General features: G+C 50.7%; 1 protein-coding gene across 6 annotated transcripts in view; it reads right to left on the reverse strand.

Annotated features, from left to right (window-relative positions):
- Positions 1-25,870, reverse strand: part of LOC119451014 (DENN domain-containing protein 2D-like) — a 428,171-nt gene that overhangs the window by 11,838 nt on the left and 390,463 nt on the right. For 5 of the 6 annotated variants that reach the window (XM_049666396.1, XM_049666393.1, XM_049666394.1 and 2 more), the window contains one exon: positions 15,838-15,930. The exons of the other annotated variant lie outside the window; for it this stretch is intronic. In XM_049666396.1, coding sequence (XP_049522353.1) covers positions 15,838-15,930 — 93 coding nt within the window. The remainder of the gene's footprint in view (positions 1-15,837; positions 15,931-25,870) is intronic. 6 annotated transcript variants of the gene reach the window in all.

Genomic DNA, 25,870 nt, shown 5'->3' on the forward strand with positions numbered 1-25,870 from the left:
TCCCTCACTTTCGACTGTCACCGTGCGCGGCGGCCGCCGTGCAGGCGCCGCCGCTCCAGCTGGCCCGGCAGCAACACTCCAATTGCTAGTAGCGGCCCAGCGCCAGCTCCGAAGTTTCGTTTTCTGCCGTTATCGAGAAGCGGGCATTTGCCGCCGTGGGCAGTTTCGTTGGCCGGCCTGGGACAGCGCCGCTGCTTCCCTCTGCACCGTAGCGGCAGCGTGCAAGGTGAACACGTGACTAGAAAGTAGAGGAAGCATAAAGAAGAAAGAAGGGTTCACTGCCATTTTCTACGCGTGGCTGAGACGTCGGCACGTACACGCATGTTCCGGCGCAATGCAGAATCGGCGACCTTGCCATTTGAGAGAGGGCAAAATTTCCGCCGCATTTTCTTTTTGTTTTGTTTTGTTTTTGTTTTGTTCGCGCGCGACATTGAGGGGTCTCTCCTAAGCTTTTACTCTATGGCGGTGCCGGAGCAATGCCGGTCGGAGGCGCCGCCATTCGGAGGCGCCGCCGCGTGAATTATTTCGAATTGAGATTCGACTGTAAATTGAATGCAAACGTTCTAGCCACATTACTCGACTGTCGCATACACGTGGCGGCTCGGTGCACATGTTTTGCATATGTGTGGGCCTTGAAAATTGTTGCTTTGGTTATAGTGCGGTACTGCTTATAGTGCGGATATTCGCGACTCCGGCGACTTACGTTATAAGCGGTCTACACTGTAGATAGATAGATAGATATTGTCAAAGTAGCAAATGTTCGCCAAGAAATGCTTCGCATTTAAAACGCACTTGGTTCTGTCGTAGTGGAGGCTTGCCAAAGTTACTTAAGAAACAAGGTGGAGGGCTCATTTCATAGACGGCAGACCTAGCAAAATTAATTAAAAGGTGGTTGGGTAATAAAGACATTTCACTCAATGCCAGTTAATGTGCCGTTCTCGTTTTCACACATCTTGAAAATATACCACAAGTAGAATCCATTATGTACAGTCAACCACAAAAGTTTACGGACCACGGAATCTCAGAAAACGTTGAATTCCCCGAGCAGCATGTAGCAATAAAACGGTAAAACTGAATACGACAATGTTGTTAGCATATTCTAGTCGAGGCCCTGAAATGCAAATACCAGGTTGCGGAGATATTTAGCTTTTTCGTAATATATTTTCGTAATATATATTTTTCGTAATAGCATGGTTCGTAATATTTTTTGCCAGACTGTACCTTGGGGTTAATTGTGGCGTCTCTCTTCAGGGAAACTGAAGTGGTTTTGAAATTGACTGATTGCAGCGCGCTTCTGTGAAATAAGACGCAGACTACACTTCCTTTGCGTCTTATTTCACATCGGTCAATATTGAGCCAACCAACTACGCTCTACAGCTGATATCGAAGTGTTTAGCTGTTATTCAACTCTTGAAATTCTTGATTGTGCGTGCCGCTGCGCGGCAATCACCGACCGTCGTAGCTCCACCCCTCTCGAGCGACAAGCGGAAGAGGAGAGGCCGAAAGGATAACTACCGGAAGTGGCGTCAACATGGGTGTCACGTAAGCATTCCGCCTAGCTAGCCGGCTTGGGACCAGCCAGGAAGACGCCGATTGCACATACTTTTCGGCCTTCTAGCACTGATACTTTACGGAAAAAAATTAATCCATCATTGAACATAGCAAGGTCGTGATGACTGTTTTGAGGAAGTGTTCCGCTATCTGACTACCGGTGGCCGCGGTGGTGCGGTTTCCAACGGCAATTTTCTTCAGTTAATTTGAGACTCACGGTATACATACATACAGCAGTCCTTGGAGATGTGGCTAAAGACATCAGTTTGCCTAACTGGGCTGCATCACCCACATACATTTGACAATGTATATGATCTAGGTTGACAAGTGTGTATCAAATACAAAATGAAATACAATGACAACTATAGGCAATTGAACCGCGGAAAAGTGTCGTACAAAATGCAAAATACAGTGGTTACAAATCGCACCAGTATTTCAGAAATATGAGCTGTCCTGCGTACGAAATAAGTGATAAATGAATCGTTCACATGTGCTAGTGCATTTAGCGCACGTCAGAGGTTGCCCAGCAAGATTGCTCTTTTAAAGGTGGAAGCCGACAAATCTGCATTTAGCTCCTACAGTAGCAAGAAATAAGCTTAATAAAGAGCTAGTTTGAGAGAGAAAAGTTTGGATTCCGTAGTTTGTGATGCTTTAGGAGTCGCAACTTTCTCAACTTATAGCCGGTCTCTTTTTTTTTATGCAGTAAGCAATGTTGAATCCTTCACGATTCAAGTATTGCTGCTGGAAAGCCTCAAGGGTGAGCCTGTACTTAAACAGCTGTTCAATAGGTAGTATACCCAGTTTCATAAAGTTCCGCGTGGTTACAGTGGAATCTCGATGATACGATCACGGCTAATATGAATTTCCGGATGATACGATTTTTTCTGTGGTCGCGGCCGAGTCCCATTACTTTGCAACATGCTAGAGAACGGTTGTTACAAATCGATTTTCGACCCACGTCGGTTGATACGAATAAACGCCGCGCCACCGATGGCCGTGAAATAGAAAAGTGCGCAGTCACACGCTTTCTCCCTTTCTCTTTTGGTGCGGAAGCGCGGACGCTGGCGCTGAGCTGTGCTCCCTCAAGGGCTGCAGAAGATAGTGCCAACCTTTCCGTTTCCATACGAACCACTTACTACGCCGGACAGCACGGAGGCCGCGACTGGGAGTGAAGAGTTAGAAGCGGTGGCGCTTTTGTTGCTTTTGTGCTTTTCCTCCTTTCCCACGTGTCATCGGGCGGGCTGCTGTGCTTCGGGCTGCGTTTTTTGTGTTTGGGCCATTTTGCCTAGTCACAGCGAGCAATGTCTACCGAGATACGATCTCGGCTGATTCGCGCGGCCGTACACTGAGGCGCAGAAGCCTCCGTTGGCACGTCTTCCGTCGACCGCGTTATCGGTGCCGATGGCACAGGGCGATTGTAGGTTTCGCTGCTGGAATCGCACGGTGCAAGGTATCGCGACACGTAATCCACGGTGCAAGGTGTGCAAGGTAGCGCGGCACGTTCAGTCGGGTGCTCCTCCGCTTCTCCCGCTAATCGCCGTGTTTTTCGTGCCGTGGGAGGCTTGTGCTTCCGTATTCCGAAGGCGTGCTTCGTCCAAAATTTCTTCTCCAACGAGCGACGATCCATCATTAACCTGCGAGCTCTCAGTAATCCGAATTGTGCGTGGCAAGTGAAGACTCTGGCGTGGTTTACGAAGCAGACAACTGCGGTTGCCATCTTGCAACCTGCCACAGCAGCAACCAATGGAAAGACGCCTTTTAGCACGGCAGCCAATCGGAGGCTCGCTTTCATCGGAGGGCCCGTGTGTACCCAATGCCTCCTAAAAAAAAGGAGGCATTGGTGTACCTATCGAAGACCCGCCCTTCTTCTGTGTTTGTGCGTTTGTTACAAGATGGCGACGACGGACGAATTGAGAAGCGGAACTGCGAAACTTTGAGCTTTCGAACGATACCAAGATGGCGGCGCTCGTGGCGGGAAATACGAGATATGTGTCCGTGAACTGCGGTGTTTTTGCGTGATGTAAAGCTGTTTTCTCGCCCTGCGCACTGATGAATTAATATTTTTTGGCCTTTTTTAGTGTGTTTTCAGCGAAACCAATTTGATATAGCGTAGATTAGGTGTTGAAGATACCGAAACGCGTTGTTTTCAAACATAGATTTTTCTCGCGATTTTCGCGATCTGATCTCCGCGTCCCCCCTTAATTTAGGTAGTTTTAATTGTGTTTCGATGATACGAATTTCGGCTAATACGAATATTTTTCGTGACCCCTTGAGATTCGTATCATCGAGATTCCACTGTACATATCGACCATATAGCTCTTTTCTGTACTAATAACTGCGTAAGGTTATTTTATGACGTAGTGCCCCATACGAGAAAACAATAATGTAAACGAGAGTGTATGAAAGCGTAATAGAGCTGCCGTTTAAAACATATATTTGAACAGTTAGTTCGCCGCTGTGGCGAAACATAGGGAAGCGTATTAACATATAAAAGCAATGGTTTGTTCAAAGTCCTTTATCGGCAAATATTGCCACAAACGCTTATTGCGTGTGTGTATGAAATGAGCACGACTGAACCTAGCCATAAATGAAGCCTTGGCAGCAGCCGGGAGACACGCACTTTAGGTCCGTTTGATTCGCCTGCACCACTGTGAACCAGTTCACGGTGGTTCACAAGTTGTACAGCTCGATTTCTGAGGTGCAGGAACAGCGAGACACTCGAAACGAATGTCAAGGTTCAGACGCGGTGCAGGCGTTATATTGTGTCTGACTAAAGTGTACGGGTGCATTTGAGGGGTCTGCTGGCATGATCGGCTTCTGAGGCGTAAATACGCAGCCGACACACGTAATAAGACGACACGGCATGTCGTCTGCTGCGCACCTGTATGCCTGCGCCAAGTCGGGACCGACAGCAGAGTGGGTGCAGCAAAATCGTGAACCAGCCCTGCAGCTTTCCTGCACCTTTTTAAATGAACGGCTTGGTTCAAAGGGCAAAATTGCTGCACCGCTGAAACAAATGGCAGAGTGCAGCACCTCGTGAACTAGTTCAGTTGGTGCAGGCGAATCGAACATACCCTTTACGCTGCTATTTTTAATTACAGTTCATCACGGTAACGCTATGCTAACACAAAGCTGCCATTTACTATTACTATAATGGCCACACGAGCAGTGCTGTCGCGCTTCCGCTGCCCCTGCTATCATAATGCGCAGCGTCAAGTATAGTGGTGATGGATGGATGGATGCTAAAAGCGTCCCCTTTGAAACGGGGCGGTGGGTTTCGCCACCAAGCTCTTGTTCTCATTTTGCTTAGTGTCCTACCTAACTTAAAAAAACAACGTAATTCCATACTTCATAACTCCCAGCATCACACTTTCTGAGCCACTATTGGGAACTTTGTTTTACTGTGATAACAATTATATGGACACTCCAAGCACATTTCTGCTATGGCGTTGCCGTCGCCGTAAGGTTCCGTATAAAGTCCAACAGCGATCAAATCGTCACCGTGCACCGTACGCTGTATGTGCGAGTGAAAGCGCTTACGAGGGGGCCGGAAGCGCGGGGTCGTCTTTTGCGGGGGTGAGGCGAAGGGAGGTTCTGCTCTGTCGGCTGCTGCTCACAGCGCAGACGCGCGGGCGTCGTGTCTTGAAAGCGATCTGCGATGGGGACAAAGTGCATGCGCCGAGTGCCAGTAGCTTCGTATGCGCTCTGCTTTCGACGTTCAGTTCGCGTTGAAGCGAGACGAGAGACAGCGCAAAGGTCAACTTGCCTGCTGGTGCTGGCACGCTTTCTCACTTTGGCGTTTTCACAGCCAGTTTCCGCGACCATCGAGCGAGATGTGTTCATGTTTACCTGCGCGCGCGTGACACCGTGCTTGTTATTAGGTGAATGTTTACAACTATACTGCAAATCAAACAACTATCCTTGCTTCATATAGCTCTCTACTAATTTGCTCTCGCAATCGATGCTTCGCCTTTCAGGCGAAACTGCGACTTTTGTACGCCTCTGTAGTTAGTGGTCTCCCTACTTTTCTGCCACCAAACCTCCAATCACCTTTTACTAATCTCTACAGCACTCCACTGTGAGTCAATGCATTTCCTGTACAAATACCTGAACACTCTCGCAACCCATTTACTTTCTTTCATATTCCTCGGTCGATCTTCGAAATCAATTTTACTCCGAGCATCCCTCACTTCAAGGAGGCCAGCAGAGCCTAAACAGACAGATGGGTGGATATTTTCACATTCTAATAAAACATATGTTCCATCCTTTCCCTAGCTTTACCGCAGCAAGCACATGGTTCTTCTTCCTTTGTGCACCTCGCTTTATAACTACGCGTTCTAAGGCATCCCGATCTTGCTTCGAAAAGTAAAGAGCTTCCCTCTGAGTTATCATAAATTGTTTCTTTCTTGATTTCATTTTTTACCTCCTAAGTAGTTACTCATCATCATACCCTATTGGTGAAGTAGCACACTGACAATGACAAAATGGAGAGACACAAGAATACACGACACTCGCTGCACTCGCAACTATTTTTGTGCAGCAAGTGTCGTGTATTCTTGTGTCTCTCCACTTTGTCCTTGTCAGTGCGCTGCTTCACCAATTGGGTGAGTTGGTGATTAATCATCATACCCTATTGGTGAAGCAGCGCACTGACAAGGACAAAGTGGAGAGACACAAGAATACACGACACTCGCTGCACTCGCAACTATTTTTGTGCAGCAAGTGTCGTGTATTCTTGTGTCTCTCCACTTTGTCCTTGTCAGTGCGCTGCTTCACCAATAGGGTATGATGATTAATCACCAACTCACCCAATTGGTGAAGCAGCGCACTGACAAGGACAAAGTGGAGAGACACAAGAATACACGACACTCGCTGCACTCGCAACTATTTTTGTGCAGCAAGTGTCGTGTATTCTTGTGTCTCTCCACTTTGTCCTTGTCAGTGCGCTGCTTCACCAATAGGGTATGATGATTAATCACCAACTCACCCAACTTTCCACAGTAGTTACTCATACCAGGTTTCTTTTCCATTGCCGCCACCCAGAAGATTGTCTCAGCCTCTGACTTTCCATTTGACTTCCTTTGTTGTCGTGTTGTTGGGTTAGTCGGTTCATAGATTCTGCAAAATGTTTAAATTACGCGAAGAAGAGACGTCAACAGAAACATAGACGCAGGCACAAAGCGTGTAAATGTCTCTGTTGGAAGTCTGCGCTTTGTGTGTGCGTCTATATTTCTGATCACGTCTCATCTTGTTCGCGCAGTTTAAACATTTTGGAAGTTCTTTGTTGTCATGTTTGTAGCTTACTGTACCGGTCCCATGCTTGCTGGTAAGCTTCCTAGTTCTCTTCCTTCACTGTGAGTCAATGCATTGCCCGTACAAATGCCTGAACACTCTCGCAACCCATTTTCTTTCTTTTATATTCCTCAGTCAATCTTTGAAATCAATTTTACTCTGAACTTCCCTTACTCAAGAAAAAAAAATACTTTGTGCAATGTACGCAGTGATGCTACTGGCCCATCCGCTTTCGGGGCAGCTTTTGGAGCAGCTTTTGGAGCAGCCAGAAATTCGTTTCGGAGCAGTTCCTCGGTCAATCTTTGAAATAAATTTTACTCTGAACTTCCCTCACTCAAGAAAAAAAAATACTTTGTGCACTGTACGCAGTGATGCTACTGGTCCATCCTCTTTCGGGGCAGCTTTTGGAGCAGCCAGAAATGCGTTTCGGAGCAATAAAATTGACTATCGGAGCAGGTTTATGAAAGAGATCGCAATCTATATTGTAAGGGGCTTTTACAGTGGGCAATGCACGTGAAAGCAGTAAGTCCTCATTGGTTCATAAATTCAACCAAACACTAAAAATAACCACCAACCCCCTTCCCCACCCCCTTTCATCGCAGTCCTGACTGTGGACTTTGACGAAGCAGCGGTGTCCTAAGACGTGCCTTAAAAAGCACTTCATTCGCTTAAAAAATTGGCGGACACTTAAGCTTCGCCTTTAACAGTGGAACGTGATAGCGCTATCAGGCGCCGTTCGCATCGCATTTTTCTTTATCAGTAGGCTTCACTGCAACACACAACGTGGATGTGGGAAAGCCAGCTTACAAAGACCAAGCTTACACTGATCCCCTTAAAGTCGGCTTCACTTTTAAACACAAATGCATTGCTGGGAAGACATTTTCACAGGGGCAATATAAGCTGTCTTATATCAAAATGTGAAGGCATTGGGACCTTTTTATTATTATTTTATTAATTGTTTGCTGTTTGGAGGTCGCTTTAGCATTCAAAGATCCCAGAGTGCTTGTCAGGCTTCCCGGCAACTGCAGATTTCTTTTTTTCTCTGCCTTCGCCTCGGTGTGCCACTACCGTTTTACGCTGCCATAGAGTTACTGTATATGCTCCCTACGGTTGTGCATAGGTCCGCCATCTTGCCCGCCGATGCATCCGTGTTAAGCAGAAAAGTAACTCCTCTTGAATGCAGGATACGGCGCGGCTCAGCTACAATGTACTAGAGAAACAATGTACTAGAAACAATGTACTACAATGTACTAGAGAAACTTAGAGTACGCTTAAGCTTTGCCTTTAAGAGTGGAACGCATAGCGTTACTGGACACTGTTGACACCGACGCCTAGACCATATTTAGAAAGGCTCGGTATTCAACATTCCCCTCAATGTGGTGGTGGTGGAAAACTTTTATTGAGAAGGCCCGAAGTAATGAAAATTAAAAAGCAGCGTTGTGGCGTCCAGGCCGTGCCTAGTCGCGACGTCCTCTGCCTAGGTCACCAGCCGGAGTTGGAGATCCGGCTCGGTGCTGGACAAAGCAGCCTCCCACTGCTGCGGACTGGTTAGGTGCCAAGAGGCAGGAGGCAAGTGTGCCGGGCAGGAGAATAAGACGTGATCGTAATCGGCGCGGGAGCTGTCACATAAGCGGCAGGCCGGCGAGTACGTCCCGGGGTGGAAGAGGGCAAGACGTGCAGGAGTAAGAAAGGTGTGGGCCTGAAGGTGGGGCCACAAGTGTTGGTGGTGCTGGGAAAGGGATTTGTGCGGTGGGGGGAAGGTAAGACGAGATAGGCGGTAGTGCAAGGTGACATCGTGGTAGGTGAGGAGCGCGTCGCGCATATCCATTCCCGGCGGGGGCGGGCTTGCTCGGTCAGTCGAATCGCGAGCGATGGAATTGGCCGCCTCGTTGCCAGGATGGGCCGCATGAGCGGGCACCCAGATGATTTGGATTGGGTGAGAGGGAAGAGTGTCGGAACGCAAGATACCGGAGGCCGGGGGTGCCACCCGTCCAACCGCGTAGTTGTAGACTGCAGGCTTGGAATCACTGAAAATGTATTCTGCAGAGGTTTGTGTGATGACAAGGGCAATAGCTGCCTCTTCGGCCTCGACCGATGTCGAAGTGTATACTGAGGCAGTAAGAGTGGGTCGGAAAGAGTTGTCAGTGACTGCAAGGGCATGGGCTGGGTAGTGGCGGTACGGGGCGGCAGCTACGTAAGCCACGGAGGGTTGCCGCTCGTACTGACGCCAGAGCGCGGAGGCTCCCGCTGCTCTACGGGACCTAGGTTTCGGAGTGCCTTGTTAGTGATGCGGTCCGCCCCCGGGGCCGAGGTGGTGCGGAGCGTGAGTAGCGCCGCACGAACCTCTCCCAGGGAGATGTCTGCCTCAAGGTCAGGGTTGGGGGAACCGGTGTAGGCGGGAAGAGTTGTAGGGGGGTCGGTGCAGAGGTAGCGGTCCCGAAGAACTGCCAGGAAGTCAGTATCGGTGAGTGGGGAGGAGTGAAGGAGATGGGATATATCCTTGCGCTGGGAAGCTTTGGTGTGTGTAGGGTCTAGCAGCACCCTGAGAAGTGACCATGTGTCGCGGAGACCCAGGTTGCCGGCCATGCGGTCGCATGTCTGGCCCCACTGTTGTCGAAGAAGAGAGGAGCAGTGCTCCTCCATGTCCGACGCGAGCCGGGCCAAACGGAGGCGCAGGCGGCGATTGTGTTTCTGAGCCTGCCACCGGCGGTGGACAGCGTGATAGGCCTCCCAAAGGTGCAGTAGACGGCTGTCTGCCGTGGTGGAGTGTGGTGCTGCAGGGAGTGTGGATGTGGCAGCATGGACGTCTGCCAAAAGGGTCTCAGTCCAGGCAGAGAGATCGGTGATAGGAGCAGAGGAGGAAATAGAAAGACGAGTGGAACGGAAGCGGTCCCAGTCAACTATCTGGGTGAGACGAGTAGAGGTGCGAGCAAGGGAGGGGAGAGGGAAAGTGGTGCAGAGGATGTAGTGATCGCTACCGAGGGAGACTCCCGTATTAGACCAGGTCGGATCGGCTACATTTTTGGCGAGGGTAAGGTCCGGATTGGTGTCTCGTTGGACACTGGATCCGATCCTGGTGGGGCGAGCGAAGTCCTTAAGGACGGAAAGGCATTCGTTGTGGATGAAAGTCCAGAGCGAGTGGCCCTTGCGGGTGTTCTGGGGGTAGCCCCAGCTAGTATGAGGTGCGTTGAAATCGCCCATAACGACCATGGCGTTGCGGCCAGTGCAGGAGAGCGCTTTGCGGAGGACGAGGAGTAGAGGGGCTGAAGGGGCTTTGGGAGGGCTGTACACATTGAGAACAAAGAGGCTTGCCTCAGTGCGACAGCGGGGAAGGATTTCGAGGAGGAGATGGGCACAGTCTGAAACATCCAGCTGGTGCAGCACGGCAGCAAGGTTACGGTGCACCAGGGTGGCAACATTTGGGTGGGTCTCAGAAGAAGGATGAAATGAGGTGTAGTCGCGCAGCTTCACGGGAGCTAGGGGTTCCTAGAGTGCTAGGACAGAGGGGAGAGTGTCGGGAGGGATGTTCTAGAGGTGGAGCTGCAGGGTGCTCCGCTTGCCGCGGAACCCCCGACAGTTCCACTGCCAGAGATTAAGGTGCGGGGGGTGTCTGGCCTTGATGGATGGCGGGGTCACCGGACGGAGTTGGGGTAGCTGCCGGGGTGAGGGAGGCGGGGAGCGAGAGGTGCGCGAGGGTGGCCTCAGTCGCGCTCTGGCGGGCCTCTAGCACCGCGATCCTGGTGTCTAGGGTGGTAACGTGGGATTCGATGGTGGCCACACGGTTGTCGACACTGGCGATGCGCTCCTCAAGTCGCACGAAGCGCGCCATGACGCGCTGCTCAAACGCCTCCAAGAAGGAGGTTGTTTTGTGAACGATGTCACGCTCGGGCGCTACGTCATCGGAGGAGGGTGATCGGCATTTGTGCGGGGGGTGGAGGGTGGCAGAGGAGGCGCGCGATGACGCAACCGAGGGTGCCGTGTTCATTGGCTCCTCTGCTGGCGCCGGCTGAGGCAGCGTTTGTGAAGGTGCGGTAGCTGGGCAAGGAGGAGGAGAAGGAGCGGGGGTGGACAGACGCGGTAGCGCGGCTTGCAAATGGTGCGACAGCTCCTGAATTTGTAGCTGCTGGGCAGCGATAGTGGCCTTGAGAGCCGCGGTTTGGGGGTCCGACGTGTGAGGCTGCGATTTCCAGCTTACCGGTGATGTGGTGGTGGGGGCGGTGGACGCCTCGGACCTGGGCAGAGGCGGGAGGGAGACGGAGCGGTGGCGGCTGGCAGACCGGGCACCACGGGAGGGAGAGCGGCGGCGGGAAGGCCGAGAGGTCTTGTGGATGGGCCCGGTGGGTGGCGCTGGTGGGGGAGGCTGAGGCTTAGAGGTGGCCGGAGGTGACGACGGGCCGTTCCGGTCGAACCAGAGCTTGCACGGACGCGAGCCCGTGACTTGGGCTCCCCTGCACAAGATGCAGCAGGGGACACAGGTTGGGGGCTCGACTGCCTTGTGAGCATGGCCGCAGCGGTAACAGAGGGTGGACTTGAGCTTCGTGCACACGTCCGCGCGGTGGCCGGGAGCCCAGCAGTTAGTGCAGGCCTCGGCTTTCGGGTGGAACGGGTGGCAGCGGTAGATCCCGCAGTTTAAGACGATGGCAATGGGAAGTGTTGTAGTGCCGACGAAGGTGATGAGGATAGATTGCGAGCGCCCCATCTGGCTTGCGGCGGCGATGGCGTAGGGGGTGTTGACATTCATGGCTTGTAGATCTTGGACGATCTCGTCCTGGGTTTGGGAGTCCACAGCGTTGTATATAATGCCGCGGAGGGTGTTGTCGGGTGCTGCCATGTAGGTACGCAGGGGGTAAGAGGTGGGACCCAGGCGGAGTTCCGATACCCGAAGGTAGAGACGAGCGCGGGGTTCAGATGGGGTGCTGATAGTAAGGTAGTTGTTGTACGGATTGATCCGTACACGGTCGGCGGTGCGGGCGGTGGCATAGTCGATGGTGGCAAGCGTGCAGAGGATTTGCTAGCAGGGCTCCGTTAGTGGTAGTGCGGGGGTCAAGCCCCCCTCCCGGTCTGAAAACGATTTTGAAGTCCTCTGCTGGGAGGCGAGGGAGGGGAGCGTGACGACGGAGAGTGGTAGTGCTGGGGGTGATGGCTGGCGGTGGAGTAGGGGTCTTGGATGGGGGCGAGGCAGGCGGCGTCGAGGCGATGGCCTGGTGGGCCGCGGCTGCACAGTGTGCTTTCACGCCACGGATCCATCGTAAGTCGGCTTCTAGCTCAGCAGGGGTGATGGAGACGCCTTCGACTTGGTATGCCATGTCGGCGGCTTGGATGGTTGCGAGCGGTTTCGGCGGAGGCGGTGAAAATGGGCGGCATCGGCCGCAGGTGTGGCGTGGAACGCAGCTGCGCGTTGCGCAGACGCTTGGAGTCGGGCGTTGCACGCTATGCTTAGCGCGTCGGTGGCGGGGCAGATCACAAAAAAGGTTCGAAAAGGTCGAAAATGGTCGGAGTGACTGGCCGGCCGCCAGGTCGAGGAGAAAAGGGAGCCGAGACGGACGCCGCTTTCCCTGCTCGTGGCCTTGGTGGTGGTCGGTGTTGAGGAGCTCGCTCGAAACACGTCCGGCCTGTTCGGCGGCGGAAAGGAAATCCCCCCTCAATGTTGCCTAGAACCAAAGTACAGCGAGACACCATCAGAATTGGAGGATGCTTAAGCTTCGTATTTAACAGTGGAACGCGATAGCATTCAAAGATCCCTGGCTGCTTATCAGGCTTTTTTCTCGTATATTCAAATTACAATCTGACACTATCACGTCTGTAGGTTGTGGTTAAGTCATACTTTACGATTTTTCTGCCGGATTTTACTTTGAGAAATTGGGTACGGCAGCGGACTGGCGAATGGTTGCTGTAGTTACGTCCTTTTCGTCTTGCAGATTGCTGCTTTCTTGGATGGTTGCAACGTCGAGGGAGGTGTTGCACCAGTTTGGCACCTGCGCAGTTCGTCATCTGATTTTGATGGTGCTTCCTGCGTATTCAAGGACACGTGTGCTTCACCGATACACTACGAGTGCATGTCATTAGTATCTCTCGGTCTTCCGTCCTCGTCAAGGTGGCGCTTCCGCGCACTACCTGACTCTACTGGGACATCGACTGTGCTGCCGCACTTCAAAAGGACCTGTACAAGCGCTCTGCTCTTCAGTGGGTCCGGCAGTGGCATGGCGAATAGGTGCTGTAGTTATTTCTTTTTCGTCTTGTAGGTAGGCAATGCTTATGATTACAAATGCTACAGAAGTGGATGATCGTTGTCTCCAATTCCTGCTGCACCCTGTACGTTTTCTCTCCTTGCCGTTATGTGTCTTGCAATCCCTAAGAAAACTATTGTTTCTTTCGGGAGACATTGAGTTGAACCCCGGCCCGAATACTGAGACAATCTTAACAGAATTGCTGGCGGGACAGGTTCGAATCAGTCAAGATGCACGGCATTGGCCGCGTGTCTGGTTACATAGACGCCGGGTGCGTCGGAACGCATTGGCCGCGCGTCCGGTTACGTTGGCGGCGCCAGTACATCGAACCATCGGTCGAACTATAGCCGCTGCTGTTCTCCCCAACGTGACATACCATGTGCGCGCGTTCACACTACGTTGGACTATATTTAGGCCTTTACGGAGCCCTAAAAGGAGACATTGCCGACGTTGCCCGAGTAGACTTGGGCCCGGCTGCGAGTTGCAACCAAGTCTCACTACTTTACTGATCACCGCAGTGTCTTCACAGGCATAAAAAATGATGAATAAACACTGTATTAATTGCAAACATGTCTATATATCATTGCAAAACCACGCTTCGGCAACAACTTCACAATGGGGCTAGCCAGGGCAGTGAAGCTTTCGCTATCAACCAGGGTTAACGAAAGCTAAACCACAGCAATTTTTGGAACACCACTATGCCTTCCAGGGGAATTCTTCCACCCTTCCATTTCATCGCTGTGTCCTGACCCCACCGCCTACATCAACAGACTATGAGCTTCATTCAGAACATTTCGTACTCCTAAACCACGCTGCCAGCACCGTACAGCATCGCATATTCCCGCAGAGCTGGCGACATCCTCTTACATTTTCGTCCACCGTGACTCAGTACAGAAGCCCCTGCAGCGCCCTTACGATGGTCCATACCACATCATCCATCGTGCTGACAAACATTTCATCGTGGACATTTATTAAATGGCAGACAGGACACTGACTCTGATCATCTCAAACCCGCCTTGGTTGAGGACCCACTCCCTCAGTCACCGCATAAACCCATTAGTCCAGAGATGGTTGGTCCTCCCCAGTCATCAAACACACTTCAACTCCCAATGCACCGACCCAAACTCCTCAAAATATCATTCCAGCTACCTGCACAGCTTCATCACTAGAGGGAGGGGGGCCTCCTGTAGCAGCATCGACGTCGAAGACGATGAGGAGAACGGCGGCTGGCTAGGGACAGGCCATTGCCTAAAAAGCGAAGCGGGTGCGTGGCTCATGTCATGAGCGGCCTGTGTGAGGCTCTTTAGAGATTCCTGCCACCAAGAGGAATGCACGTCAGCCAGAGCCTTCTGTTTAGTAAAAAATATGCTCCTGTTTATTGTGGCTCGTCTTTGTCACTGATTTCGCACGCTACAAATCTCTTGGGACAGCAGGAAAAATTCGTATCACCTGAAATTCATAGCACCCAAAAATGTTCAAAAAATCTGTAAATTGTATGCGACAATGAAATGGCTGACTTGGTCAAAATTTTCTATTTCATAATTCATTTTTTTCCGCAAGCTTAAGACATTCCTTTATCCAATGCTAAGATATTACAAAGAAATATGCAGCAGAATTTGAGAAAATTGCACTTTTTATTGTGTTGTCTTCAATATCCGGAAGAAACTCGAGCTTCAGGAGGTGCTATCGCACCGCTGATTGCGCGGCTTTCCAATGACGCAATGCTGCCACCTTAAAATCACCGTAAACATGTGAAATTGGAGCTTCAGAGAGCCGCAGCACCATATTTCTACATACAAAAATAAAAAATAAATGCAAGCGTGAAAACGAAAAACAAGCATCGAGATTCGTTATTGCAGTCACGTGGTGGGCAGGGAGAGCCTCCCACTAACTGACGTGGATTTGAATCGCTCGCACGCTAGTTTTGAACATATTTTGGCAGCAGCGAGCTTGCACCCTTTGCATGTTCCGAAGCTGATGTTTCAAGCATCGATGCATTTTTTTTTCTCATAGAATAAAGTGATTTTTCTCTCTCAAGATCTGCCTAGTTATCTCAAGTTTCTTTCATTGCTGCTTCCTAGCTGCTGGCTGATCATGACATGATTTACGCAAAATAAGGAAGCCCGTTTAGTTTTTTTTTTTTTTTTAACAGTAGCAAAGCTACTTCGTATCGTGCAATAGGACGAGTACAAAGGTAGAAAAGTTTGGAATCATCATTGGGTGCCCAAAAACAAGGGAAGGTGTGGAATACAGAGATAAGGCTGCCCACGAAAATGAATGCTGCTGATAGTGCTGACCCAATGTGTGATTGCTGGCTTCTGGCGCCAATTTCCTTTGGGAGGGGGGCGGGGAAGCATGGGGTCAAAGTCAAGGCGGAGTGACGTAAGTAAACCTGGCAACAGATTGGAATGCGACCACCTGCACAATGGCGCAGCTGCTCTGTCGGCCTGACAACAGCTAGTGCTTGGCGAAACCGGCACGCCGGCACCTTCTTGCCGACTCGGCAAAGAAATACGTGGCGGCTCGGTTGTTTGTATAGTCTGCTGCGGCTCGAAAAGCAGGCCACCACATCAAAAGTTCAGCACACTGTAAGCTAATGAAGTTGGGCCAGGACTCTTAAACATTTGTATCATTCTGAAATTCGTATCAGGCGCATGATCATATCAAGATCCTACTGTATTAGCAATAAGTAGTGAAGGTTTTCTTGTTTAGGCTTATGAAGTCTGCAGTACAGATAAAGTGATTAGCCAAAACAGAATGGACTCACCAATTGTTTTGACCTTCTTGCCAAGCTCCCGAAGGCCACGACTCGTGTGCTCCAGGTCCAGCAAGTACTCACCTGCCCGCCGCTCGAACAACCCTGGCACAAGGGAGCGTTAAGTACTATATCACCTGTTTCTTGAACATCTATAAATGCAGTCGAGATGTTTGACAAGTGGCACTAGATTCACTGCCACGAAACTTTCCCTATCTTAAAAGAAAGATAACACATAACCACACATGTACAAAAAAAAAAGAAAGAGGACATGGAGGAACAGGTGTTAGCACCCAGTGCAACAGATTAGTAACAATGACGTACAGACGTTGGCAGATTCCTAAAAATTCAAGTCAAACTATAAGCGAAAAGCAACTACTCTTAAGCTTGACCCCTAGAGGTTGAATTATCGCACTGCATTATCAATCCTAAACTTGACCTCTATTATTGCACTGCATTATCAAAGTCAAGTTTAGGATTGATAATGCAGTGCGATAATTGCTGATGACAGTATCGTTCAGTTAGCCTCTGCTGAGTAGCTGCTTTTTGCTTAGTTTGACTTGAATTCTTAGGAATCTTCAGTTGTTAGTGTGCCCTGTGTATGTGTCGTTCTTCTTCGTCTGGTCCCTTGTGTTCTCTGGTGCTGTTTTACTACAGATATAAACCAACTAGCCCAAAACTACGCCTTGACCAGTTGAATCCTTGCTGTCCGTCTGACTAACAGGCTCATTACTGTGGGGATTTCCCAACACTGATCTATGTCAATGACAGAAAGTTTGTGGGGTCTCAAACGTGTTCTTGGAACAAGGGAATGACAATGCAGTAGTGGTACAATCAAAAGGGCATTTATTTCGCCTTCTATACACCAATCTAGCCAGTCGAATTACTACAAGTATAACATGCTGATGGGTGTTGACAAATTGAGGAAGTCAAATTCACCGCAGCAGGGTATCGAGCGAATATGTTCGCTCCATGCTGGACACCAACACCTAATTGTTTGCGTATACAGTGACGTGAACGGTGGCATGTTCTAACGATTGTGTTCGTCCATCCCAATGCCCCACTCCAAAGCCTCTCGCAGGACGGTGCTCCAAAGTTTGCCGATAGGCACGCGACACGTTCGCTCGTGCTGCCGACCTCAAGCCAAAGAGGAGGGAGCTTGTTCCCATCGCGCCTGAGTATCCACACCGTCAGGCGCCGCTAGCATTGAAACGCTAGCACCACCTCTCTTACAGCTGTGCAACTACCAGTGACGCATGTGCAATGCAGGGAAGCTGAATTCTAGGAGACGCGAGAGAAATGCGGAGAAAACAACATCAGGGGGCACGAGACAGTCGACCATTGCCACAAGTTCTGACAAAAAAGAGCTTGCATCACCGATTGCTTCAAAAACATTTTTTGGCAATGGAAAAAAAGTATCGCTTCTTGCAAGCCAGCAGGTGTGGTGGAGAGGCAGAAATAGAGCCACCCATTAACCCGTTCCTTTACCTGGTGCAGATTGCTGCTCTTGCAGCTGTCAAGGAATACGGCCAAAGGAGGACCAGTGGTCATGGAGGACCGCTTGTTCCTATTGTACAGCGGCTTCATTGGAACAACTTACAGTGACTCGAAAGGTCCACCATGGTCTAAAGTGGCATCAGTTCCCTTATGGCAATGTGCAGCTCCAGAGGCTTTCATTGAGCAAGTTAATCCTCAGCTGACGCAATTATTACGATCAACAATGTTGTCATCACTCGCCGAGTACCGTATTTACTCGATTGTAATGTGACCACGACTGTAACGTGAGGGGTGACTTTTCATTGCGTCCATAAAGAAAAAATAAAACCACGAAAGTAATGCGAGGGGTGACTTTTTGTTGTGTCCAGCAAAAAAAAAAAAAGAAATGAAGAAAACCGCTAAAGTAACGCGAGACCACCATATGCATGAAAAAGTCTCAGTTTCGCCCGAAAGGCGAAACATCAGTTGCGATACGAGCTATACGGAGTAAGGATAGCAGCTTTATCGGCTGCATAAATTTGGACACATTCACTTACTAACTGAATATACAAGCATGGTGTCAGCACGCACAAGCAAACATGAATAGATCTGTCGGAGCTAACACGAGAAAGATCCAGCCCTGACAGCGTTGAGTTTTCGAACTGATATTTTTATTCTCGCTCTGCACCTGCCGCGCGTTCCAATGCCAACTTCGTCTTCCTTGACGGGCGCCGCATGCTGAGGCGCTACAGGGCTCCCCCCCGTAGAGCGTGAGCCATAGGAGTCGCCCAGTGAACGTGCTTGGATGTGGAAGTCCAGACTTGAGATGGAAGCTCCGCGGACGCGAGAGCGGCAATGTATGCAGGTTTTAGTCGATCGGCAGCCACGACGTCTTCACGGCCGTTGATGTCCAGCGTGAACGTTTTAGGTGTACGATGGAGGACGCGAAATGGGCCATCATAGGCCGGTGTGAGTGGTGGCCGTATTTGGTCACGCCGAACGAAAACGTGACTGCAGTCATGCAGATCCTGGCTGACGAAGACAGATTGGGGGTGTCGGTCGGCAGGAATTACAGGAGCAAGGTCGTGAAACGTGGTGCGCAGCTCTCGAATGTACGTAGCGGCATCATGAGTGGAAGGGGGCGACGACGGCTCAAAGAATTCGCCTGGAAGACGCAGAGACACGCCATAGACTAGTTCAGCTGACGAGCAGCCGAGATCCGTCTTCAATGCTGATCGGATGCCCAGAAGTACGAAGGGGAGGTGATCAAGCCAACGTTCTCTTGGCTGGTGAGCAGTGAGGGCAGCTTTCAGTTGTCGATGAAGCCGTTCGACCATGCCATTGGCTGAAGGATGGTAGGCAGTCGTGTGGATGTGTCGAATGCCCAAGATATTGGCAAGTGCGGTGAAAAGGGCCGATTGAAATTGACGACCGCGATCAGTGGTGACGACAGAAGGGCATCCAAAGCGTGATACCCAGCCGTTTGTGAAAGCCTTGGCCACTGTCGGTGCTGTAATGTCGGAAACGGGAAACGCTTCCGGCCATCTGGTGAAGCGATCCACACATGTCAGTAGGTAACAGGCCCCTTGTGATGGTGGAAGAGGGCCGACGATGTCGAGATGGACGTGGGAAAACCTTGCGTCGGGAGGCCGAAAGGGGGATGGTGCAGTGACCGTGTGACGGTGAATTTTAACACGCTGGCACTGAAGGCAGGTTCGCGCCCAGCGTCGGACGTCAGCATTGATACTTGGCCAAAGGAAACGAGATGTGACTAGCTTCTGGGTGGCACGAATACCCGGATGGCTCATGTTGTGCAATTGATCAAAAATTGCACGACGAAACGCTTTAGGCACGAAGGGCCGAGGAACACCAGTAGACGTTTCGCACGTTATTAATGAGGCAGAAAATGGAAGTAGGCACTCCGTGAAAGATAGAGACGTGGATGAAGAGCGAAGACTATGTAGCTCAGGATCGTTGCTCTGGGCAGCTGCTAGCTCTTCCATGTCTAGTGGTGGCTGGGTCGACAAGGCATCGATGCGTGAGAGTGCATCAGCGGCGGCATTTTCCGACCCGTGTACGTGTCTGAGATCCACGGTGAATTCGGAGATAAAGCATAGTTGACGGATCTCCCTTGCAGTGTAATTGCTGTGATTGCGATGGAAGGCAAACGTCAGGGGCTTGTGGTCTGTAACGACGTAAAAGTCCCGGCCCTCCAGTAAATGGCGGAAATGCTTGATGGCGAGGTACACAGCAAGGAGTTCTCGGGCAAATGTACTGTATTTGACTTCCGTTGGTTTGAGTTTTTGCGAGAAGAATCCAAGGGGCTGCCAACCTGATGCGTGCTGCTCGAGAACAGCGCCAAATGCTACACTCGATGCATCGGTGATGAGACGAATTGGGGCATCAGGAACGGGATGTATGAGCATGGTGGCGTCTGCCAGAGCCTTTTTGGCAGTGGCGAAGGCAGATGCGGCGTCGTCAGTCCATTCCAGTGGCGCAGCCGGGTCTTTTTTTATAGCTAATAGGTCGGTTAAGGGCTTTAGGAAAGTGGCACACTTAGGAAGAAAGCGGCGATGGAAGTTTAGTAGGCCCAGGAATTCTCGGAGTCGTTTCATTGATGTCGGGGGTGGAAAGTCTTGGATAGCCTTCACTTTGCTGGCAAGCGGTTGTATACCCTGTGGAGTGACAAGGTGGCCTAAGAACTCGATTGTAGCGACGCCGAAGACGCACTTATTGGGATTTATGACGAGGCCGTAATCATCCAGACGGTGAAACAGGCTGCGCAGGTGGTATTCATGCTCAGGGCCCGATGAGCTTGCTACCAGGAGGTCATCAAGGTAGGCAAATACGAAATTGAGACCTCGCGTGACCTCGTTGATAGTGCGCTGAAAAGTCTGTGCTGCGTTGCGCAGTCCAAAAGGCATCCGTACATATTCGAACAAGCCAAATGGGGGTGATGATGGCCGTCTTCGGAATGTCAGCGGGTTCTACAGGAATCTGATGGTAAGCCTTCACTAAGTCAATCTTAGAGAAGATCGTGCACCCAGCCAAATTTGATGTGAAATCCTGTATGTGAGGAAGTGGGTAGCGGTCTGGTAAGGTGTGGGCATTGAGAGCGCGGTAATCCCCACATGGTCTCCAGTCGCCAGGATCTTTCTTCGGGACCATGTGGAGTGGCGATGCCCAGTTGCTGGAGGAAGGCCGCACAATGCCAAGTTCAAGCATGTGCTCAAACTCACGGCGGGCGATGGTGAGGCGTTCTCCAGAAAGTCGACGAGGCCGTGTAAAAACGGGAGGTCCAGTGGTCACAATGTGGTGAGTGACGGAATGCTTCACCGGTGACTCTCTGGTGTGCGGCTTCGTGAGGTTGGAGAAGTCAGCGAGAATTTTTGCATACGGCGAAGCAGGTGTAAGAGCTCGAAGGCTCGTTGACGAGGAAGTGCAGGGTATACCGTTGATGGATAGGCGCGTGTTGAGATCGATGAGGCGATGAGCATGCATGTCCACAGCAAGGTTGAAAAAACTGAGGAAGTCAGCTCCAAGAACAGCTTGCGAGACGTCAGCGAGGATGAAAATCCAGCGGAACGTACGGCGTAGTCCAAAGTCAAGTGTAAGAGAGCGTTGGCCGTATGTGGGAATGGCGGAGTTGTTGATCGCTTGGAGTGGGCAGGTCTGTTCGTTGCGACGGCGATCTGCACAGGAGGCCGGTATGACGCTAACCTGGGCTCCTGTGTCGACGAGGAAGCAAGCGCCAGTGATCTTATCGGAAACATAGAAAAGGCGGCATGACGTTCTACCAGGACCACTCGCCGCCGTCAGTGGCCGGTCGTCGCATTTCCCGACCAGGAGCACGGGCGAGTGCACTTGCGTGCAGAGGCCCCAAATCGGCGGTGGTACCAGCACATGGTCGAGGACGAGTCGTCCCGTGGCGCGTCGGTTGTCTGAAGTCCCGGAGAGCGTGGAGACGTCGAGAAGCGACTGTGGAACTGGAACCTGGATGCCGATCGGCGATGCGCAGGTACGCAGTCATCGAGACGTCTGACAATGGCGTCCAAACGGTTGTCGATGCTCGCGAGCGCGGGGTCTGCAGCGGTGGCCGGTGGCGACGTGGTCATGGCGTTGAGGCTATGTGCCCGCGAGTAGTCTGCCACTCGATCAGCCATTTCAGCGAGCGTGTCTACTGGGACATCTCCTGCAGCGACGAGGACCGGGACCATGCTCTGCGGTAAGCGCTGAAGGAACAACTCACGCAAAAGCTTCTCCTCTTGAGAGGCGGAGGTCCCGCCAATGAGCTGGCGCATGTGTCGCAGGAGCTGGGATGGGCGACGGTCACCGAGCTCTGTGGCCGTGATGAGCTGTTGGAGTCTGCTGTGTTCAGACTCGGACTTGCGGGAAATGATAGCTTCCTTCAACGTGTCGTAGGGATGGCTCGGGTGCGGCGAAGCTAAAATATCTGTGAAGTCTTCGGCTACGTCCGGAGGTAAGGAGGACACCAGATGCCAGTACCTGGTCTGTTGGCTGGTGATTTGCCGTAGACGGAAGTACGCCTCGACCTGCAGTAACCATGTGCAGGGGTTGTTTGGCCAAAATGGTGGCAGGTTGACGTGTTGGATCGCAGCCACCGCAGCACTGTTAGGTCTGGCGTCTTCTTGGGCGTCAGGACCGGTAGGCTGGGTGGAAGAGCCGGCGGGATCCATGCAGGATGGTTGGGGTTGCGTGTTCATTATCGGGTCACCATTAACTGTCGGAGCTAACACGAGAAAGTTCCAGCCCTGACAGCGTTGAGTTTTCGAACTGATATTTTTATTCTCGCTCTGCACCTGCCGCGCGTTCCAATGCCAACTTCGTCTTCCTTGACGGGCGCCGCATGCTGAGGCGCTACAGATCACACTCAATGACCGCAGATGGCTGTCAAAACGCTGGCGTGAGCAAGTGCGCTCGCAGCAGCGAGTGAAGGTTCGTGCGGTCTATCGCTTCAACGGAAACTGAGTGGCGAAAGCACAGTGCATACAAAGGTCAAAGCCGTGTGGAGATCGCTTTCAAGATAAGGTGCGCGCGACAGCCCTCAGCCACGCAAAGTACAAGTACGCAGAGTAGAAGCCACACCCCCCTCTCACGCGCTGCCTTCCTGCTTTCCTCCTTTCGCATGGGAGATTGAGTCACCAGTTCCCCTTACGCCCAGTCGCGAGACACGCATTTGGCGCCACAGCTAAACGTCACCTCCCTCCCTCCCTCCCTCCCTCAGGGCCTTTCGCGCGATGGAGATGTCACGTTTGCTCTCTGCTGTGCGTTCGCTCTCAGTGAAAGCGTGGGTCCCTCGCGCGCTTTCACTCGCACATTTCACTTGATGATTAGAATTGGGTGCATCATTGCACTTTTTAGACAACTTGAATTTCGCTATTCGATTGTAACGCGAGGATCGACTTCAGGTAGCAAAAATTCGGAAGAAAACTCGCGTTATAATCGAGTAAATACGGTACTTATGCCAGCAACGCGTCCAGCCTTCCAGTGGGCGTGGTGGTGGAGCGACAGAAATGGAGCCGACTATTAACCTGTTTGTTTACCTGGTGCAGGTTGATGACACTCCTTCCTATCCTTGCAAGAAATCAAACAATGTATTTCTTCTGCTCTTCCTATGCCTCACTATACTTGGTTTAACTATACGTGACTGTTTCAAAATAACCAAACTACTACTGATGTGTGGCAACGTAGAAGAGAATCCTGGCCCCGATGACATAAACGAAAAACTGTCACCAGAGCTAGCTGTTGTTGTCAAAACTAAAGCTGTGCAAATCGACTCCCACCATGATAAGCTGAGGATAATGTTTGATGAAGTTCAAAAAAATCCATGTAGCACTGGAACAAACTATATCAAACATTAACACAAGACTTGCTACCATCGAATACCACGTAGATAATTTGGACTAGTGTCGTAACACTGGTCTGCAGCAAATTGTATCTGACCCAATCCGACAGTGCCGAGCTGCACAGCAGGCTAAACGATTTTGAAGGTCGTTCTCAAAGGGACAATCAGATCTTCAACGGCTTAACTGGCTCAGCAAACGAATCCTTGACTCAATCAGAACAAGAAATTAGTGTCAAACTCTTTCGGCACCGAACTTTTGCCTGAAACTATATTGTGAGCACAAAGGCTTGGTACGTACATGTCTAACAAATTCCAGCCCATAATTGTGAAATTCTCTCATTTTAAAACAAGGGATGCTATTTTTTCAAAGAATGGTAAACTCAAAGGTTCAGGTATCGCTGTTAGGGTAGGTTTTTGTAAGTCAACCCGCCACTCAAGGAAGAAACTTGTCGCTTATGGAGAGGCAAGCGGGCAGCAGTCGCAACACAGTAGGCTGTTCATAAATTTTTTATCCACTGCGGCCAAACCAATAGCGTCACCGAGTTTGCGCAACAAACAGATCCTGAACGAGGGTGACTGCTTGGGCTAGTTGGTAATTTATGGTAAAAAAAAAAAGAAATGATGAACAGCGCGAAAGGACAAGGACTGATAGAGACGACAAACACTGCGCTGACTTCCAACAATATTTTATTGCCGTTGCCCCATCATGTGTATATATTATAAGGAACTGTTGATTCCAGCCGAGCTCGAGCTACGACGAAGAAGAACGAGGTGGGCGGCTGATGAAGGTAAATACAGATGAGGAATTTGTACAAGTGATGATGACGTGTAGAGACGAAGAATAGTCAGTCATGGGTCACACTCACACTAATTCCCTCCTGCGGCGGAAACGGCCGCCTGGTCGAGCGGCATTATGATGAAATGCGGCGAGTGTACGGTTTTAAGCGCGATACATGCACAATTTCTGTACCACGGCAAAGATGGTTGGAAGAAATTCTAAGGGGCAAGACGCAGTAATTAACCAGAGATGTCTGCTAAATGACCGTGTAGGGTCCAATAAAACTACTGGCGAATTTTTCGCACAAACCGGGAACGCGCACAGGAGTCCATAGAAGAACTTCATCTCCAGGGGAAAAAGTGACAACACAGTGAGTCGAGTCGTAGCGATGCTTCCGAACAACCTGAGCGATGTCGGTGTTAATGTGGGCTTGATGACGGCAGGCTTCGAGGCAAGACAAAAATTGTTCTGAGAAGGGTGTTGTTGAGGACACGGGAGCCGTAAGGAACGAGTCTCTCGTCCAGAACAAAACTAGGTGCGCGGCCATAGACGAGAAAAAATGGAGACAAGCCGGTGGTGTGTTGCACAGCCGTATTGTAAGCAAATGTCAGAAACGGCACGATTGCATCCCAGTTGGTGTGGTCGGGGATGATGTACACTGCAATCATATCCGATAGAGTACGATGAAAACGCCCTATCAAGCCGTTGGTCTGCGGGTGGTAACTCGAAGTGGTCTTGTGAATGGTGTTTGAGGCATGCAGAATTTTGGTAAGAAGAGAGGAAGGCTTTGCCATTGTCACTGAGGAGAAAGCGCGGAGCTCCGTGATTTAAGAGGATGTTGCGTAGAACGAAATTGTTGACTTCAGCGGCACTCCCAGATTGGATACAGGCTGTCTCGGCGTAGCGTGTCAAATGGTTTATGGCCGTAAATAATCCGATTGCCATTGGAGGTCTTGAGAAGAGGACTGTACAAGTCTATTCCGACGACCTCGAAGGGCGAAGTGGGACAGGGAAGACGTTGCAGAAGACCAGAAGTAGGAGTCGTAGGTCGTTTGCGGCGTTGACAAAGAACACATGATGCGACGTACCGGGCTACGGCAGAAGAGCGGCCAGGCCAAGAGCACCGACTGCATATTCTGTCGTATATCTTGTGGTATCCGAGATGACCTGCCGTCGGATCATCATGAAAGGCTTCAAGCACCTCACGTTGCAAAGAACGTGGTATGATGGGTACCCAATTGTTGCCATCAACATGATAAATATAGTGATGCAAAGCGCCATCATGAAGCTTGAATTGTTTACGTTGTCGGCGGAGTTGGGCGTTCGGAGGTATGTGGTCGAGAACCTGGCGCCAGCACTTACTGATATTTATCTAGCTCATCACGATCGCAACATTAAAGGTCACCTTGACAGGTCTCCGGTTGTCAAAGTGTGTAGGTTTGTTGATGAATTCCTGGTATTTATTGCTTGCACTGATAACACTTTCGAGCCTGCAGTGTCTGGAGCTTTAGACATCTTTAAAAAGGAGCTGCAGTCCTTGGAACTTACGCATGAGCTTCCCATGAATAATTCCTTACATTTTCTAGATCTCAGGCTGAGCCTTTCTAACAAACGTGTGCTGGTTCTTCGGACCTAGCAGTAAAAAGCCACTCTTGCCCTTTAATTCGGCACACTCAAAGCTCGTTAAACGAGGTATTATATATTTATGCTTACTCAATAGCCTCAATAAATCATGTCTGCACGGCATGCAACATAGTTTTGCCACACAGGTTGGTCGCCTTTCTTGTGCTGTATACCCTATGGCCGTAATTTCAGCAATAGCAGAACAGCTTCTTAAGTGCACCAAATCTGATGAGGCCGCTCAGTCACGGCGCCAGCCGGTGGAAAAGCGCCGGGTTGCAGTGCTCCCGTATGTTCATGATGTC

This window comes from Dermacentor silvarum, chromosome 4, assembly GCF_013339745.2.
Source record: "Dermacentor silvarum isolate Dsil-2018 chromosome 4, BIME_Dsil_1.4, whole genome shotgun sequence".
Classification (NCBI taxonomy): domain Eukaryota; kingdom Metazoa; phylum Arthropoda; class Arachnida; order Ixodida; family Ixodidae; genus Dermacentor; species Dermacentor silvarum.